The following is an 18,710-nucleotide window of genomic DNA, read 5'->3' on the forward strand; positions in this document are numbered from 1 at the left end:
TTAAGTCCTTTATGTTATCTTTATCTTTTTGTATTTTTCATGAAGTTACTTAAGTGATATATTGTTCTGAATACAGTCCTTATATCCCATACATTCATGTATGCCTTTAACAGTCTTTTTTCTGAAAATTGTTCTTTAACATAAGAGCAAATGATATAGCAAGGTAAAATAAACATTTAAAATTGACACTATGATGGAGAAAAGATGAGTTTTAAAAAAAGATGAAACTTATTACAGGCTCCCATCAGGAAATACTTATGTACACTTGTCTAAGCTACATATAGGGATCATTCAAATAAAACATATGATAGCTTCCTTGGAGCACACCAGCCTTAATAGGAGAAAGCGTAAAATGAAGTAAAATAAATCAAAGAGAATACCCCCCCAAAATACAAGAATATAATCAGGATATATAATAGGAAAAATATTCTCATTAAAAATAAATAAGTAATATATATATTTAATAAATACAAGTAATTGTTCTCTCTCTTTATATATATATATCATAGTTACCTTTATTTTACACACACACACACACACACACACACACAGAAATACACACATTAAACACACACACACACACACACACACACGTGATACCATGGTTTGACTTTGCTTCCAGTACGTCAAAATATAAATGCTTCTATGTTGTTTTAACTTTGGCAAGGTGGCTGTGCCTTAATCTACTGATTTTTCTGCCATCAACTGCTACACAGTACCTGGCCTGCTTCAGCTGTTAGTAGCCTGGATGCTCAGGTCTTAGCTTGGGTGGAATTCTGTTCCTGCAGGCATGAGGCCTGTCTCTGCTGCTAAAAGTAGCTTTAACTTAATCTTCATTGTTGTATTTGTGAATAAGATTCAAGATTCATAGTCTGGGGTGAAAACCTACCAGCTCAGAGAGGCAAAGCAGAACTCACAAAGGACTCCAGGAAAGAATGAAAAACTGAGTCACACAAAATCCCTCCAGGATACTATCTTTGTGTCTCTCTAACTCTTCAGGATGCCCTCTGATGTTTTACCTTATGCCAACTAATTGCTAACTCAGCCTCTCGACCCAAGGTTAATTGTATTTAATTAATGACAATGCAAACTCAGGGTTCACGGTGTGATGGAATATCCCCCTAACACAGCGTTTTGTTTTTGACATACACTTCTATTTTGATAGACTCTTTTGATGGACTTTAGAACAATAGGCATTAGTGAAAGTTATAAAATAAGACAATGATGAAAACATAATCACTGTGCCTGCCTCTGAGGAAGAATGTGGGTGTCACAGACAGAGTAAAGGGTCAGCACAAACCCTTGTGAGGCTGTTCCACCAGAATGCTTGTTGTGAGTAATGATAATGTCAAGCTTTAGTATACATTAACAAATCCTCTAACATACTGATGTTTATGGTTTTCATCAGGTAATCATTTCATGAAAAGAAGCTTAAATTGTGTAACTGTGGGTGACCTAATTGCATTCTGAATTATTGTAGTAGGTTGGGAGCCCTGAGAAACAGTGTCTGAGATGGAACTTTCCAGCCAGGAGGATTGCTGCAGAATAAAGTCAAGGTCAATACATGCTTATAAAATAATGGAATAATAGTACTACTCACTGAGAAGAGGTGATTTTACATAATTGCCATGAAGGCATAACTATTCCACAGAAGCCTTCGAACCCAGGATACTACAATATGGGACTTCAGGCATCAGGGCCACAAACAGAGTTCCCTGGTTGGACCTATTTACATGCACAGAACATAACATATTCTGGGCAGGGCAAAACTGGAGAGAGATTCATCTGAGAATCACTCTCCACAACTGCATCAACAGTGGGAGAGAAAATATGTTCTAAAGGAATGGTCTGAATGCAAAAACAGTGTTTAAATCAAAGTGGAAAAACAATGAAGATCAATAAAGATTATTATATATGGTAGGTACGGTGTTATCCATCTATAATACTAGCACTTAAGAGACAATGCAGAAGGATTGCTTGAGGCCACCTTAAGCTACACAGGGGGAGTATATCTCAAAAAAAGCAAACAAAAACAATACAATTGCAAAAAACAAATATTCTCTAATGTAAAATATCATTTGGAAGAATTTTAAAAATGGTAACTTTTAGTCAAGAAATCTTCATATTTTTCCTTCCTCTAATACACATAAACTATGATAGAGATCTTAGATGGTATCCAATAAATACCATACTAATTTAACATCAATGACTGGGTATGGTAAAGAAATATATTTATTCTGTCAACTGAAAATATTTTAGTAGTAAGAAGTATTAAAAAGGTTTCAATATCATTCAGGGCAATGTGACAAAATAAGATTTAAAAAATCTGATTTCTAAAGTCTAGGAAGAGGATAGAAGAAGATCTCAGAAGAGCATGAAGTACACTATTAAAGGCATGAGTGAAGGGAGGACATTCTGAAGAGACATAAAATGTGAAAGTCAGAGTAAAGCTCTTGACCCTTTAACCTCCATCAGACAACTGGAGAGAGACTGTGAAATAGCAGTTTGGAACAGACATCATTGCTTACAGTGGGAATCCCTGGAAGGCTATCTGTCAATGTGCAAAGAGAAACTAAGAAACCTAGCAAGACAAGAGAAAAGAGGACAAGAATTGGTATTACAAATATCATGCCTAATGTGAAGCATCAGACTGTGATGCAAAGTCTTGCATCAGCCAATGTACTGGACTTGGGATTGGAAGTTCCCATATTCTAATGAGCATTCTTCCCGCCAGCCTGGTCCCAGAGCTGCACACAACCCCAAATAACACACAGAGACTCTATTAGTTACAATGCAGTTGGCCAATGCCCAGGGCTTCTCATTGGCTAGTTCAGTCTTAAGTATTAACCCATAACTGCTAATTGGAGCATTTCCACGTGGTCTTCTCTTGCCGGAGACAGGGTCCAGACTTCTTAGTCCTCTTGTGTCCTACATGGTGATTGAGTGTGCCTCCATTTCCCAGAATCCTCCACCTCTCCTAGTCCCACTTATCTTGCTTCCCTATTTGCCAACAATGCTTTATTCATAAACCAATAAGACAAACACAAACACAGAATACCATTTCCCATCACCATATGTATATACTCCCCCATTATTCCCATGTACATTTGTCAGTATAAGTCTGGAGATATTTACCAGAGACCATGTATAAACCATGATTAGATTCATTCCTGTAAGAGTAATGGATAGTGTTTGTATACACCTTACTATAGATGATCTCTCAACTACTTATTAAAAACAATGCAATATGAATGATATGTAAATAATTGTTACACTACACCGATTGTATTCACACAGTTATTGAATCACGTATCTTGCCAGAATGCTCTGTTTCTCACAGAGTTCCAGTTGAATGAGATTACTGCTTACTTTTCTACCCTAGTAGCCTGAATAGAACCTTCCAACACTGTGATAGCTAGAAAATAAGTGAAGCTTTCAGGCCAATACAATGACCAAAGCAGCTTGTAGAAGGAAGAGTTTATTTGGACTGATGGTTCCAGAAGGACCAGTGTTCATTACCATCACCCGTATTTCTTATTTACATTCTTCCACATGGTTGAGTACTTATTTTCAACATGGCATGTTCATCTTGCTTCTCCTGGTGACTCTGTCCTCCTTCATCCCAGCATTCTTTCTTGGTCTGCAAGACCTGCCTAATATATTCTTATCAGTTAGACCTTTATTAAACCAACAAGAGCAACATCTTTACAGTGTTCAGAAAAAATTATTCTACAACATAAACCAAATAAACAGAAGAAAAAGAGCCTAAGGGAAGGAACAAGAATCAAGGACCTACTCTTTCACACACTCAGAAATCTTATAAAAACACTAACCTGAAATCTAATATATATAGCACCAGAGGACCTGGTGCTATTCCAAGAAAGCCCTGTGCATGACTGCCACAGTCTCTGTGAGTTCAGATGAGCTTGAACCATGTTGATTTAGAAGACTTTGTTTTCTTGGTGTCCTCTATCCCCCCTGCCTCAGCTCCTGAGCTAAAGAGGAAGGATTTAAGGGAGCATTCTATTTAGGGCTGGATGTTCCCAGGTCTCCCTGTCTACATGAGGTTGCATGTGGGTCTCTGCATTTGTTTCCATCTTCTGCAGGAGGAAGCTTCTTGATAGGGATTGAGCAAGGCACTGGTTTATGAGTATACCATAGTGGCATTAGGAGTCATTTTATTGGTAGTTTTTCTTTGTATGTTTGTTTTTATTCTTTTAAGATGTGATGTATGAAAGATTCTGTGTCAGAATGCATCCCTTAAGTGGCGGATGCATATGTATATTCTTCCTCTATTATAAAATAATGTGAAATTGTGTGTTTATAAAATAATGTGAAATTGTGTGTTTATAAAATGCCTGTACTTGCTTCACCACAGTAGACATTGAAATGTGTAGAAGAAAATGCGTGTTATAAAACTATACTCACTTTTTTGACTAAGCAAATCACTAAATATGATGAGCCAAAAGAGGAAGAAAACACACTTCTAAGCCTGATAAGAAAAAAAAATTACACTAGTTTTCTGGGGAGAACAGTATTTGGATCTTATTACCAAATGGTAAGAAAATTTCTCATATAGAGAGCACAGTGAATGGTGTAACAAACAGATAGTCTCAATATAAGTTTTATGAAAAATTTAAAAGTAGATAGAATGCATGCAGCTGGCTATTATAGGAATCCTCAATAAAAGTTTAGACAGCATTGTAGCGTTCTTCAGTGCAGGAATGTTGCCTGTGGCTCTACTCATATTATCTCAATGTGGAACCGCTCTGCTGCCAGGCTTCATCAGATGCTAGAATGTAGGTTTCTAAAAAGAAAAAAAAAGTTTTTCTCTTAAACTGCTTTCTTTTTTCAACAAGAACAATTTAATCTCTCTTAGCAGAATTTTGATAGCAAACTACAGCCTGGGGCAGATAGTTAGAGCAAGTATACTCTTTGACTGATTAGGAAGAGATTTGTTTATTTGAGCAGGTGTTAGGATAAACATTTTATTATGAAAAGTAAAGAAACAAAGAAACAAATGGAAAACTTATCTACTATGATGGAATTCAAAAACTATTGTTGTAAACAATAATGCTTAATCAGTATGTTATTAGATAGCAGGGGGAAAAGAAGGTAATTTAAACTTATCTCTAGTTTCAAAAATTTGCATTCACACATTTACAGGGGTAGATACATATATCTACAATGCAAAATAGATTATTGCTATTTTAATCATTGACCCTTAAATGTAACCAATCTTTTAGTGAATTTGGCACCTCCTTTTACATACTGACTCAAATTAGTCTCAAAATTTAAAATACTTTTGGTCTTAGCTTTACCATGTAACTTTTTTTATTAAACTTTTAAAATTTATTTTACATACAAACCAGTTTCCCCTCTCTCCTCTCCTGCCATTCTCTCCCCACCACTAGTATATTTTGTTCGAACATCAGTAACGGTTTTACTTCTTACACATATTTGACACACAGCTAGTTAATATATCTCTCACTAAAACAATTATATAACACAGTCTTTCAAAGGCAAGATTGTATTCACTTAACCAATATCCCCGATCCTGAAATTCTCACTCATAAATTCTTGTTTGTGACTCTATCTTTAGATCACAGGCTTTTATTAAACCAGAAGACTTGAAATAGGAGAACATTGATTCACTGACATGTCTTTATCACTGGAGAAGATTAAGTTTCTATTAACGGATTAAGTAAATTCCCCTACAATTTAATCTTCTAATCACAACAATATTACAATAGAACAATGGAATAATTCATTTCTGTATTTTATTCTCTGAGCAGTGTTTAAGCTTACAGAGAATTTAGTATGTGATGTAGAGATTTACCTTGCATTCCTTTCTCCTATATTCACATTTTAATTGCCTTCTGAATTTTTAATATTTCAGGGACCAATAGTGAAATAGAATACATAACAAAGCCCATCATTTATATTACAACTAACTCTGATTTGTGTGTACATTGGTTGTGGGTTCTGAGAAGTGAATTTTGACATGTATTTTTTTTTAAAAATGTTTTCATCATTTGAAGAACAAGAGTGCTCATTCAGAAAAATAGATCTTGCATCCATGGGAAGTTAAGAAAGCACCTGGGAAGTCCTTTCTCCTCTCATCTGATTAGTAATTGAAGAAGCTCGAAGTTCAAAGAGATACCAGCCACTCACACACTAGGAGAGGAGCTAAGTGTTCTATAGAATCTGGGTTTCCCAAGGCATTGATGATGATTGCTTTTCCACAACATTAAATATGGAGAAAAAAGGTGTGACTATGTCAGATTTAGAACACTTTCTCAATTGTTAAATTCTTAGGAACTAAGTAAGGAAATTCATACTTCTGAGAACTTAACAAAGAAAGCACTTTTGGGTAACATCAGGCTTATAAAGCCTTCAGAGAAAGATGGATCTCTGTTCTCTTTTGTGTTTATTTGTATTATCACAAAAACATATGCTTGTAATTTTGCTATCTATAGGACAAATATATACATTCTTTACTATGGGATGAATTCTGGAACTGAGTGGCTAAGGCTTTTGTTTAGTTTTGGTTTCTTTTATTGTGATAATATATCATGACTATAAGCAATTCTTATAATTCCAGGGAACAATCCATCATCCAGGGAAGTCAGGTCTGAAACTCAAGTAGGGCAGGAATCTCTCTAGTACTGTACTGGCTGTTTCACCTACTGCAACTAACAACAAGGAGCAGGGCCAGTTCTGTTCTTATAACCTTGGCATGGCTTACTGGCATGCATACCACCTGGGCCAGCTCTACTGTTTGCCCAGGTAAGAATCAGTGGCTGCTGTCCTAAGAGCTGCAGTTGGTGAGGGACCAGGTCTCCTTTCTGCCACAGCTGGAAAGTAGGGGAGCATCTTTCCCTTACCATGCTACTGCATGTCAGAGGAGGGCAGAGTCAGCTCCCTGACCTCATTCTCTCAGGCCTAGCTCACCTGCACCCTCTGCCAAAATGTCAACTTTATATGTAATATAGCTCTACTGTGTTGTTCAGGCAAGAGGCAGGGCCCTGCTTTCTGGAGTGATGGGGGCAGGGAAAGTTCTCCCTAGTGCTGCAACCAGTGGGAGACAGGATGAACTCTGTGTAGCCCTGACCTCAATAACTTCTGTGGTAACAGAGGTCACAGACATCAACACAGACCTAAGTTGCATCAGGGCCACAGGCTTAGACATAGCCCTTGGCAGCAGCCCAGGCCCAGATGACACCTTTGCCCTTGGAAGTAGTGCAGGGCACTCAGATCTGTATGAACTTAGGTGGTGGCCCAGACCCCAATCATCCATGTGGTTCTTGTGGCAACAAGGGCCATGGATATCAACACAGACCCCAACTGCTGTTGGACCATGGTACTTGTCAGTGATGTTAGCCATGATGTCACCATGACCCCGGCTGGCAGTACAAGTCATTCAGATAGTGATGGACACAGCAGCTGTACAGCCCTTGAATACTTACATGGCCTCATATAGCAGTGATATCCCAAGCATCCACATGGTAATCAATGGCAAGAGGAGCTTTGAATATCAACTATATACTCTGGCTGTGTATTGGCCATGAAGAGCTGGGCAATCTTTTTTTATTTAACATTTTTAATTTTTTTCTCATTTTATATACCAGTGCCGTTTCTCACACTCTTCCCTCCTCCCACCCTCCTTCCTTTTCTCTCCTAACCCTATCCACTCCTCAGAAAGGGTAAGCCTTCTTATGGGGAGACAAGGAAGCCTGGCACATCCCTTTGAGTCAGGAACAAGACCCTCCCCACTATATCTAGTCTGAGAAAGGTATCTGTCCAAAGAGAATGGGCTCCAAAAAGTCAATTCAGACACTAGAGATAAATCCTGGACCCACTGCCTCACAGACTGTTCAAGCCACACAACTGTCACCCACATTTAGAGGGCCCATTTCAGTCCCACGAAGGTTCCCTGAGCTGGGCAATCTTATGTTAATCACCAATTAAAGACATGCACATAGGTTTGCTCACAAACCAGTAGTGTATGAAAATTTTCTCAATTGAAGTTGACTCTAGTTTGTATTAACAAAAAACCAGCCTTCACATAATTAAGTATATGTAGACCAGTAAACTAATGTGTTCCCACTTCCATGCCCCAGCTGAGGACAGATGTTCTTCCCAGCTGTTAGCAAATAAGAATCTGGGTAAACCATGTTCTCCCTGAACTAGGTACTGCCACTCTGTTTAAGATTTCTCACACTAGTCACTAAGATAAAAAGTATTAAATCCCAGATGTATTTGTTTGTTGAAAATGACAGAAGTAAACTTTCATATATGTAAGGCCTTTTAAATTTCCTTTTCTGTTAAGTTGCTGTCTGAAATATTTTTCCTTACTATGTTGGCTTTCATTGCCTTTGAGGAATTATTTCTTTTAATTAATGCTTATTTAAATTGAGAACAATCTTATTTCACATATCAATCCCTGTTCTCTCTCCTTCCCCATCCTCCCATTCTCCCCACTATCCCTCCATCCCATGCCCCATCCACTCCTCAGGGAGGGTAAGGTCTCCCATGGGGGCATCATCAAAGTCTGTCACATAACTTGGGGCAGGACCTAGGCCATCCCCCATGTGTCTAAGCTGAGATAGTTTCCTTCCATATGGAATGGGATCCCAAAGATCATTTATGCACTAGGGATAAATACTGGTTCCATTACCAGAGGCCCATAGACTGCACAGGCCTCCCAACTGACACCCAAGTTAAGGGGACCTGGTCCAGTCTTATTTTGGTTCCCCAGTTGTAAGTTCCCAGTCAGTGAGCTACCAGTTGCTCAGGTCAGCTGTTTTGTGGGTTTCCCCAGTGTGGTCTTGAGGCCTTTGCTCATCACTCCTCCCTCTCTACAACTGGATTCCAGGAGTTCGGTTCAGTGCTTAGCTGTAAATCTCTGCTTCTGCTTCCATCGGCTACTGGATAAGGCTGTATGATATAGAGCAAAGGATAACCAGCCTACATTCTACAACCACAGAGAAACTATAAACAAGGAGTACTCTAAGAGAGACAAACATGGACTCCTGAGTAAGGAAAAGAGACAAGATCTCCTGAGTAAATTGGGAACATGCAAGGGAGGAGGATAGAGGTAGGAGAAAGAGCAGGGGAGGGGAGAGAACATGATGGATCAGGAAGGTCGAGTTGGGGGAAGAACAGAGAAGGTGAGCAAGTAAAGTGATACTTTAATATAGGGAGCCTTTATTGATTTAGGAGAAACCTGGCACTAGGGAAATCTCTAGGGATCCACAAGGATGACTCCAACTGAGAATCTAAACAATAGTGGAGAAGTTATCTTAAATGCCCTTCCCCTATAATGAGATTGATGACTACCTTAAATGCCTTTGAGGAATTCTTTATAAATTCTGGACACATTTTTGTGTGCGACTATGCAAACACAGGTACTTACCTGTAACATTATACTCCCAAGAGTAATGTCTGAGTTTCAAGTGTTGCACTTGAATTGCTTTCCTGGTTTCCACTGTTCTAGTGGTTCTGTCTGGTTTGTGTTGTTATCTCATTGTGATTAATGGACTTCTTTATTTGGAAACAGGTGAAGTCACTATTCATTTCAACATTGTACTTGTGCTTTAGTGGGTTTTCTATATAAATAACCATATCATTTTCAGATTGCAATTTTTGTTGTCATAAAAATGTTATCATTCCAGTTTTCATTTTCTGTTCTAATTGTGAAGGCTTTAATTTTATTTGTTGTAAACTGTAGCTTTAAAGATACTTTAATTCGTTTTTTAAAGTTTTAATTACCCCTACATTGTAGTTTATATAATTCTTTTTATTAATCTATTTTAAAAGTTATCAGTCTCTGAATGTGTTTGTATGTGTGTGTGCCCATGCAAATGTACAAATGAGCTTACATGCTCTATGTGTTTGTGTAGGTGCATAAACTTGCAAAAGTGTCTGTAACTTCTTCTAGCTCCAATTACATGTATGTTCATAAAAAGATAGACAGATAGACAGTGAAAATCCCGAAGAAACTTCAGGACCACATCTCTTCCTGAAGTAACTCTCATGAAACGGGCAAAGTTTGTGTAATTTTCAGTTCCTTCCAGTGTTTGAGGATGACTGAACTACGGCAGAGTGGAAAGCTGTATATAACTTCTTTGTAGATATGGAAGAACTGGGGATTTTTAAAAATATTTTCTTTCTGGGGTTCTCTTTGGTGGAGAGCATCACCCTTTAAAGGATTGTCTGCATCATTTGTAAAATAGAGTTGATTATTCAAGGATTTCCACAGGGTATAAAAGGGAAATTATTTGACCTCCTTGAAGAGTAAGATGTATAGGAGCCCTCTTCGACAAAGTGCCCCAGGGAACTCTGTATTGCCTTATTCCACAGCACGCTTAATATGCTAATATATATTATGAATCTCTGAGTGAAAATATATCACATAATGGTTTCTTAAATTGGCTTGAAAGGGGTCTTTCCAATCACTAGTCATCATTCTGGCATTCTTTTAAGAACAGTTGGAAGAAACACTCATGTAATGGGGGATCTTCAGGGTGTATACATTTATTAAAATAATAACATGTGGAAATCTTCCAGCTACTCACTTGGTGATGACAATTTTTAAGTAATATAGCATTATTATTTACTTATATTTAAGGAAAATTCCTGATACTATTTTCGGCTGTCCCCTTTATCACTAAAATGCCCATTTTGATATCAACACATTTAATCTAATTTGTTTCTCTGTGATCTTTCTCTGTCACAAACACTGATGTTTTTCTCAAGATGCAAACTTAATCATAAGCATAACTTTTATGTGGGTTTCAAATAAGATTACATAATCCTTATGAGTATCACAAATATATTTTCCTGGCAGTCTTATAGTGCTTTCCTATTGTTTAACACAATAGCAGAGATATTATTATTTATTCTACCTATTCCTTGCTCACAATTATTTCATGTGGATATTCCCATATGTGATGTTCCAATGATAACAATTTAAATTAATTATGTTCCTAGGGAATTGCTGTATTTTGAGTACTTTGTATCTCATAGGATATGTTGGGAACACTAATTTTTACACTATATGTTGCATGATTGTGAGCCTATCTGACTTGTCACATTACAAACTTTCATTTTGAAATGGTTTTGCTATTTATAAACTATATGCTTCCATAATAATAGTGAATTATTTCTCAGTGGAGTGAGAAAGAAAATACATAATGTATTCTGATTGTGATTTTTTTCCTCTCCCAACTCCTTCCAGATCCTTCCCCACTTCCCTACTCACCAAAAACCACATCAATTTTTCATTTTCTCATTAGGATACAAACAGGCAATTAAATTAATAATAATAGTAGTAATATTAGATAAATTAGAAACAAACCAGTATACCACAAAACAAACAAGCAAACAAACAAATAAACAACAAAAGAACTGAGGAAGATGCTCAGGAAAACCTACAGAGAAATTCACATTTGAACACACAGAAATCCCATAAACACAAAACCCGGAAACCATGTTTTATACACAAAGGACTTGTAAGGAGGGAGGGTAGGGGTTTGGAAATCCTACTCAAGCATTATGAGACAAAGAGCCTCTAAAAATTCCATTGAGTGTGTTTTGTCTCCTCCATCTACTGGTGGACATGGGGACTAGCCTTAGCAGTGCATACCCAGTGAGACTCCATCAGAAAAAACCTAATTTTTTTATTTGTGAAAACTCATTAATTCACTTTTCTCAAGACTCAGGGAACCCTGTAGAAGAGGAGTGTCTCAGTGTCTTAGCTAAGGTTTCTATTGCTGTGAAGAGACACCATGACCAAACCAACTCTTATAAAGGAAAACATTTCATTGTTCCTGGCTTACAGTTTCAGAGGTTTAGTCCATTATCATAAAGGCAAGAAGCCTGGCAGCGTGCAGGCAGACATGGTGCTGGATAAGGAGCTGAGAGTTCTACATCAAGATCTACAGACAAGAGCAAGTGAATTCTCTCCCACAGTGGGCATAGACTGAGCATTTCATTGACCTCAAAGCCCGCCCTCACAGTGATACACTTCCCCTAACACGACCATACCTATTCTAACAAGACCACAGCTCCTCACAGTATAGCACTCTCTATGGGCCAAGCATTGGGGGACATTCCTATTCAAACCACCACAAGGAGGCTGAACATTTTAAAAGCCAGAGCGCATGGAAAATACCAAGGAAACAATGTCATCCAAACACAGAAGGAGTGAAGCACATATGAACTCACAGTCACACTGTGGCAGCATGCACAGTTCATAGTGAATGCACAGGGCTTGGACTGATGAGTCTCAGGGCTACGAGAGAGGAAGGGGACTTAAGCCTACATCCCTAATACAGAATGTATGTAAAACTGTTATTTTATTATATAATGTGCTTGTTTGTTAAGAAAAAAAATTACTGTACCCAAAGGAATGTCGGTATAATTAAGTAGTGCGAACTAACTACAATATGTATTGTCATATTCAATACACAAAATGTTTTAAATCTTCTCAAAACTTTAACACACCAGGGATTAATGACTTGGGTAATTTAACCAACTGTTATAAAAGAAAAAAATAGCATTTTAAAGGATACAGGTCAATGTAATAATAGCAGTCTTTAACAGTGTTTGAATGCAAATGAACTAGAGGTCAAATTTCTGTATGTATCAATTGCTAGCACAATAGTATTTACATCTTAATTATATGTAAGGAAAAGTAAGCCAATTAAACTGAATAACACAGCTTGTAGCAAAACAGCACAGTGAAAACACTCCTATGAAACAGCTGTCAACTTTTGTTTGTTTTTCTGCCTGGGCGTCTAGAAATCCAGCTCATTATAAAGTATAAATAACACCCACCAAAATAGGTGAGAAAAAGAAAATGCTTAGTCTTCTTAAAGGCCATTTCCCCTTTAATCATGAGACAGAAATTACATATATTTTATCAGAACAATGTGTATTAATGATTGAATATCATAAAGTTCAAGTGTGATTTTTATCTTCATTTAATAACTCAGTGTTTGTTTCTTTCCATGAATTTTCTTTTGTATTGTATCTTAATATTTCACAAATAGCCGGGCAGTGGTGGCACACGCCTTTAATCCCAGCACTCGGGAGGCAGAGGCAGCCAGATCTCTGTGAGTTTGAGGCCAGGCTGGACCGACAGCCTCCAAAACAATACAGAGAAACCCTGTCTCGTAAAACCAAAAAAAATTCACAAATAACTCAAATTAGGCTCTAATTGTATTCTATTTACCCTCTACAAGTTATTTATTTCTTTATATATATTGAAGTTTACAATGTCTGATACCATTATCATATCAAAACCATAAGCCATATTATTACTTCCCTTCCTGACTGGTTAAGAAATTTGCAATATTAGGCATTTGGAAAAACAATGTGTGACTTTACAGAAAATAATATCTGTAATTTTTTGTGCCTTATTTCTCTCAACTCTCTTTGAAAGTTTTAACACTAAATGACATATATTTTTTGTATTTCTGATGAATAGACACATTTTTTTAATTGTTTGAAGTACTCTATCAGCAAGCTGGTCCTGCTTATGTTACAATTTCACTGTTAGTGATTTGTCACATTTTAGCTGTACCTAGACTTGAAGTAAATTTTGGTCTAGAGTGGCCAAAGGGATTAAAGATGTTGGAAACATGGCAAATTATTATGAAATCATTATGCAGTTTTGGATGTGGATGTTAAGTGTAAATAATGGCACACAAAATATTCTCTTTTTAATATTTGCAATACAGTATTTAACAGTATCACATAGTAAATTCCGCAAACAGTATCTCATTGTAAGAAATATTCTCCATTTAAAAGTCAGACTCATGAAAATTGTGCTAAAGACTATAGGGGGCTAGAAAAATTCTCAGTGATTAAAAATGCTGAATACTCTTCCAAAGGATCTGGATTCAACTTACACATTGATTCACAAACATCCATGACTTCAGTTTCATAGGATCCAATACCTTAATACCACAATGGGTACCAGGCATACACATAGGGAAACTACCCATACACATATAATATAATAAATAAATCTAAAACAAAAAGACTTACTTACTTTTAGACTCAAATACTATGAGTTTTGTGATGTTAATTATAATTTAGCATCTGTAATTATTTTTAGTTGTTTTTAAGAAAAGAGTTTTAGTTCACTGAACACTTAAATATTCAATAACCTCTTAGATTTTGTTTTGTAAACTTTGTTTAAAAGAGTGTGCAAGGTATAAGGGTATGAATAAAACTAAAAATAACATTTTAGAAAGAGATAAAATGCATGTATAGTTAATAAAAACGCAAATCATGAGAAAACTAAATCCTACTGTTTTGCTAAAGGAACATTGCCAGAAATGCTACTCCTAATGATATTATGCTATGGCTATAGCATAATATCATTAGGAGTAGCATTTCTGGCAATGCTCAGCCATCATCAAAGAAACTTACTCTTGGAGAAGGGAACAAATATAGAGACCCACAATTGGACCATGCACATATCTTGAGAAACTGTAGAACACTAAATTGTAAGTAGGATTTCTTGAGCAAGTCCCTCTTGGCAAGGTTAAGGACTCTACGACAAAGAGAAGGTGGGTACATTATAAGAACCCATGGGGATGGAACACACCAAGAAAACAAGACCTTCTACACATACTAACTGTGATATTTAGCCAAGAATATCCAGGATATGAAATTTATTTCCCTGTCATGTATCATGTTAGTTATTCTAGCTATTTTATCACACTGGATTACAGAGAATTTTCCTTTCTTCTTAACTTTGAAAACAGTATTATCACCTTCTGAAGCATCACCATGTCTAGAAAAATCCCCTCACCGTCAAAAATCTAAAAGGCAAAGTTGCATTTTCTGATGATACACTTTTATTTACAATTCTCAGATTTAACTCTTTAATAATATGACTACTTTTATTTTTTAACTTTCATATATATATATAATTTTTAAATTTAAATTTAAATTAGAAACAAGGTTGCTTCACATGTCAATTCCAGGTCCCTCTCCGTTTCCCTCCACTCCTCCCGTGCCCTCCCATCAACCCCCCCAATATCCCCTCATTTACCCAGAGAGGGTGAGGCCATCCATGGGGGTGTCCCTAGTCTGTCATTTCATCCAGGGAAGGGCCTAGACCCTCCCCCAAAAGTTCAGGGTGAGAGTGCATCTCTCATTGTTGGATGAAAGTCCAAAGTCCATTTGTATACCTGGGATAAATTCTGATCTACTATCCCAGGCTCAATAGATTACCTAGGCCTCCTCACTGACATCCACATTCAGGGGGTCTTGATCAGTCTCATGCTGAATTCCCAGGCATCAGTCTGGGATTCAAGAGCTAACCCTTGACAGGTCAGCTGTTTCTGGGTAACCTGCCCAGTCTTAATCCCTTTGGTCATCAGTCCTCCCTCTCTGTCACTGGATTTATATGACTACTTTTAAATCTCCACTCACTGTGTTTGCTTTTTTGCTCACCTTACAGCCCTTCTGTGATGTTGTTTTTGCCCTTTGAAGAGAAAACAAATGCCATTTTTTTTTAATTAAGGGGAAATAGACTCTCTCAAACATTACTTTTCCACACTTATGAATACCACATACTTATGACTTTCTTTTTTAAATGTAAAATGTCTCTTGTCTAAGCTAAAACATAAGTATACACCAAACATACTTGTTTGGTCATCATAAAAATTTTTCCTTGCTGATTGAATTGTCATATACAGTTATGTAATTTTAATTGGTTTACATACTAGGCATCTGAGGGCCAACTCGATTTCTACGCTTATCTTAGTTTAGTAGATTCCTTCCTAGCAAGTCCTAGTTTAATTCATTGGCAGACTGTATCTCCTCCCCTGGGAATATTGAACTTTACAACTTCATAAAACACTCCCCACCTCTCTCCTTTCCCTTTCCCCTTTTCAATGGTCTCTGATTTATTCTTCCTCACTCTGTGTTTCATAGCAGTTACATACTGTTGCTAAAATCACCATGTTATACTATGTCATTCAATTCTGCAAGGTAGAAGGTAGAAGTTGAGCTTACCATGTTCTCTTGATAATTCTTTTATAATGATTAAAGCTTCTCTGGGGAATGAGGAGAAGGCTTAGTGGATATGTGATGTGCCAAGTGTTTGGATGCCCAGAATCTATGTAAAACCCAGGTGTGCATGATGCACAACTGTAACCCCAGCACTCTGGGAACAGATACAGGGGGTCCTGAGGCAAATTCTAGTCTAGCCAAATTCTGTGATCTCTAGTTTCATCAAGAAGTGAAACCCTTCCTCAATAAATAAAATGTGTTATAGAAGAAGACAAATGTCAATCTCAGCCTCCACACTCATACGGACACATGTACACAATGCCTACGTACATTTCCCACAGACATGTATATGCATACACAGACCCAGACACACACACATACAGACACACACACACACACACACACACACACACACGCACACACACACACGGTCTACAAACACACACAGGCAGAAAGAAATACTTTTCTGAATGTATAAAACACCTTTCCACACCTGTAGAACAACTTGTTATTCAACACTTTCTCTTGCTGTTAAATGCATATTTGTGCATGTAACCTACTAGTTATCCTATCACGATAGATTCAAATATGCCTTAATCGGTTTTTCTCTTTCCGCCTTATTTTCTGCAGACATACTGCTTGATGAATTGCAAAGTGCTGCAAAACTACTCCTGACATTAGCCTACAATTTTATTCTTTCAGTTTATAACAACTTTTACTCACAATTGTGAAGCCTGGAATAAGTGATAAATAATACTCTTTTTCATGTCATCAGTTGAAATTAGTCACCAAGCCTATAAATTTTTCTTTCATCACACATCTCATACTTATCAGAAGTCCTGTGTTATTAACAGCTTTTAGCCCTGTACAAGATTCTGCCAGATAAGCTGTCTTGAAACATAACACAAATCACCTCTAATCAGTGAGCTGTTTAAATGTCTCTTACATTTTTCCTTTCATAACTTCATGTTGGAACAGCATCTTTAGCACAGCAACTATGGTGTCCCTTGCTTTGACCTTGACAACATAAATCTCCAGATGTTTTCTCTATAAATATCTCCAAGTAGATATTGTATACATGACCAAATGTAACTAAAATAGACATTGTCCCTTATTTCACAGTCATTTCCTCTTTAAATTCCTTTTAAAAATTTTTATACAGGCATTTTCTTACTATACAATTCTTAAAATTACTACTACAACCCTGGTTTAATTCTGTGTCATCAACATTAGTTTTAACTGTATTTATCTCCTCAGTGACAATTGTTTGCTAGACTGGACATGTGTTTCCTATGGTTTTTCTTCAGTTGCACCAGGTTTTCAAACATCAATCATTGATTAGTTGTTACGATTATTATACCATTGAACTGTTGGAAAATGTAGATAAGTCTTATACTCTTAAGAATATTATTACACATCTGCAAACTTTTAACAACAGTCAGATATCAAGTACCATATCTAATGAAGAGTTTAACGTATTAAGGAAGTATTTATTCATTGATAAATCATGACAGGGGACCCACCAGGTCCTTTATCATCCTCTTAGCTTCTCATGAAAACAGTGCCCTCTTTTGCATGCGAAATGCTGTGATCTTTACTTAAGCAGATCCAATCTCATTTTTTCTTAAATCATCATAGATTTGAGCTCACTGTTTTCTCAACTTAACCCTAAGAAAACTGTGGCCAGATGCGCATTCTCTAATTAACCTAAAAGTGAACTATATTTCATTGCTTGTAGGATGGTATGGGGAATCTGAGAGTCACCAAGAAGGGAATCCGACTTGAAGGTATATCTGAGTTTCTACTTCCATTGTATGTGAAAGAAATTCATTCCCGAAAGGTATGTGATATGGCTTTGGCTTACTCTAAGATAATTTAGAGTTAAATGTTTTCCCTCGACATGGGAGAATCAGTCTCCTTATCCCCTTCCTTTGCATTTAATTTCTTTAAGCTAAAGACTTATTTGAAGGAACCAAAATAATCAATTTAAGAACAAAACAGCTTTGAATTGGCAAATCTGAGAGCATTTGAATTGAAGCTCTCTACTGCTTTTAGCCTTTGGATTGTGTTCCTCTTCTGTCACTTGAAGCTAAATGCTAGGGCAGCATTTGCAGAAGAGGTTTTCTCAGGAAGCATATGCGGATCACTTTGATTCAGCGTTATCATACATTTTCCCCCTTCAATTCAAATGCATTTCCAAGACATAACAAAAACAAATTAAATTCCTTATTTAACTAATACCAGAGCATTTATACTTTGGACATGAGTGTATGCTATGCTACACATGTAGCAGCATGCTAAAAGAAAAATGAATGATCTTAGTGATCATTCATTCTTATTTAAGAGTGTTACTTTGAAGGTATCAGCTGGTCTGCGGCAACACTGTATCTTCAAACTATCTGGATGTTTTTTGATACATATCCATGAAAGTGAATTTATGAAAACAGAAGGAAAATATTATTATTAATAAGTTACAGAAACAGATTTGAGTTGTAGCTCATGTTCCTACCTGACAGGGAGAGTGTAGATTTTGAAATGGCAGCTTGGTATGTAAAATGAGAAAATACTGTTTTAAAATTTATAAAATACTAAAAATATGAGAACTGAAAACAAAAAGAAATAGCAAGTAAAGATACTAAAGAAAAGACAGAGACACAGTATAGAATGGATGG

The 18,710-nt window shown here is 36.8% G+C and overlaps 1 protein-coding gene across 1 annotated transcript in view; it reads left to right on the forward strand.

Annotated features, from left to right (window-relative positions):
* Sgcz (sarcoglycan zeta) overlaps window positions 1-18,710 on the forward strand; it is a 912,857-nt gene that overhangs the window by 741,443 nt on the left and 152,704 nt on the right. Inside the window, exon 3 of the mRNA XM_005066630.4 lies at window positions 17,777-17,878. Coding sequence (XP_005066687.1) covers window positions 17,777-17,878 — 102 coding nt within the window. The remainder of the gene's footprint in view (window positions 1-17,776; window positions 17,879-18,710) is intronic.

The sequence above is a fragment of the Mesocricetus auratus genome, unplaced genomic scaffold, assembly GCF_017639785.1.
Source record: "Mesocricetus auratus isolate SY011 unplaced genomic scaffold, BCM_Maur_2.0 Super-Scaffold_100026, whole genome shotgun sequence".
Lineage (NCBI taxonomy): Eukaryota > Metazoa > Chordata > Mammalia > Rodentia > Cricetidae > Mesocricetus > Mesocricetus auratus.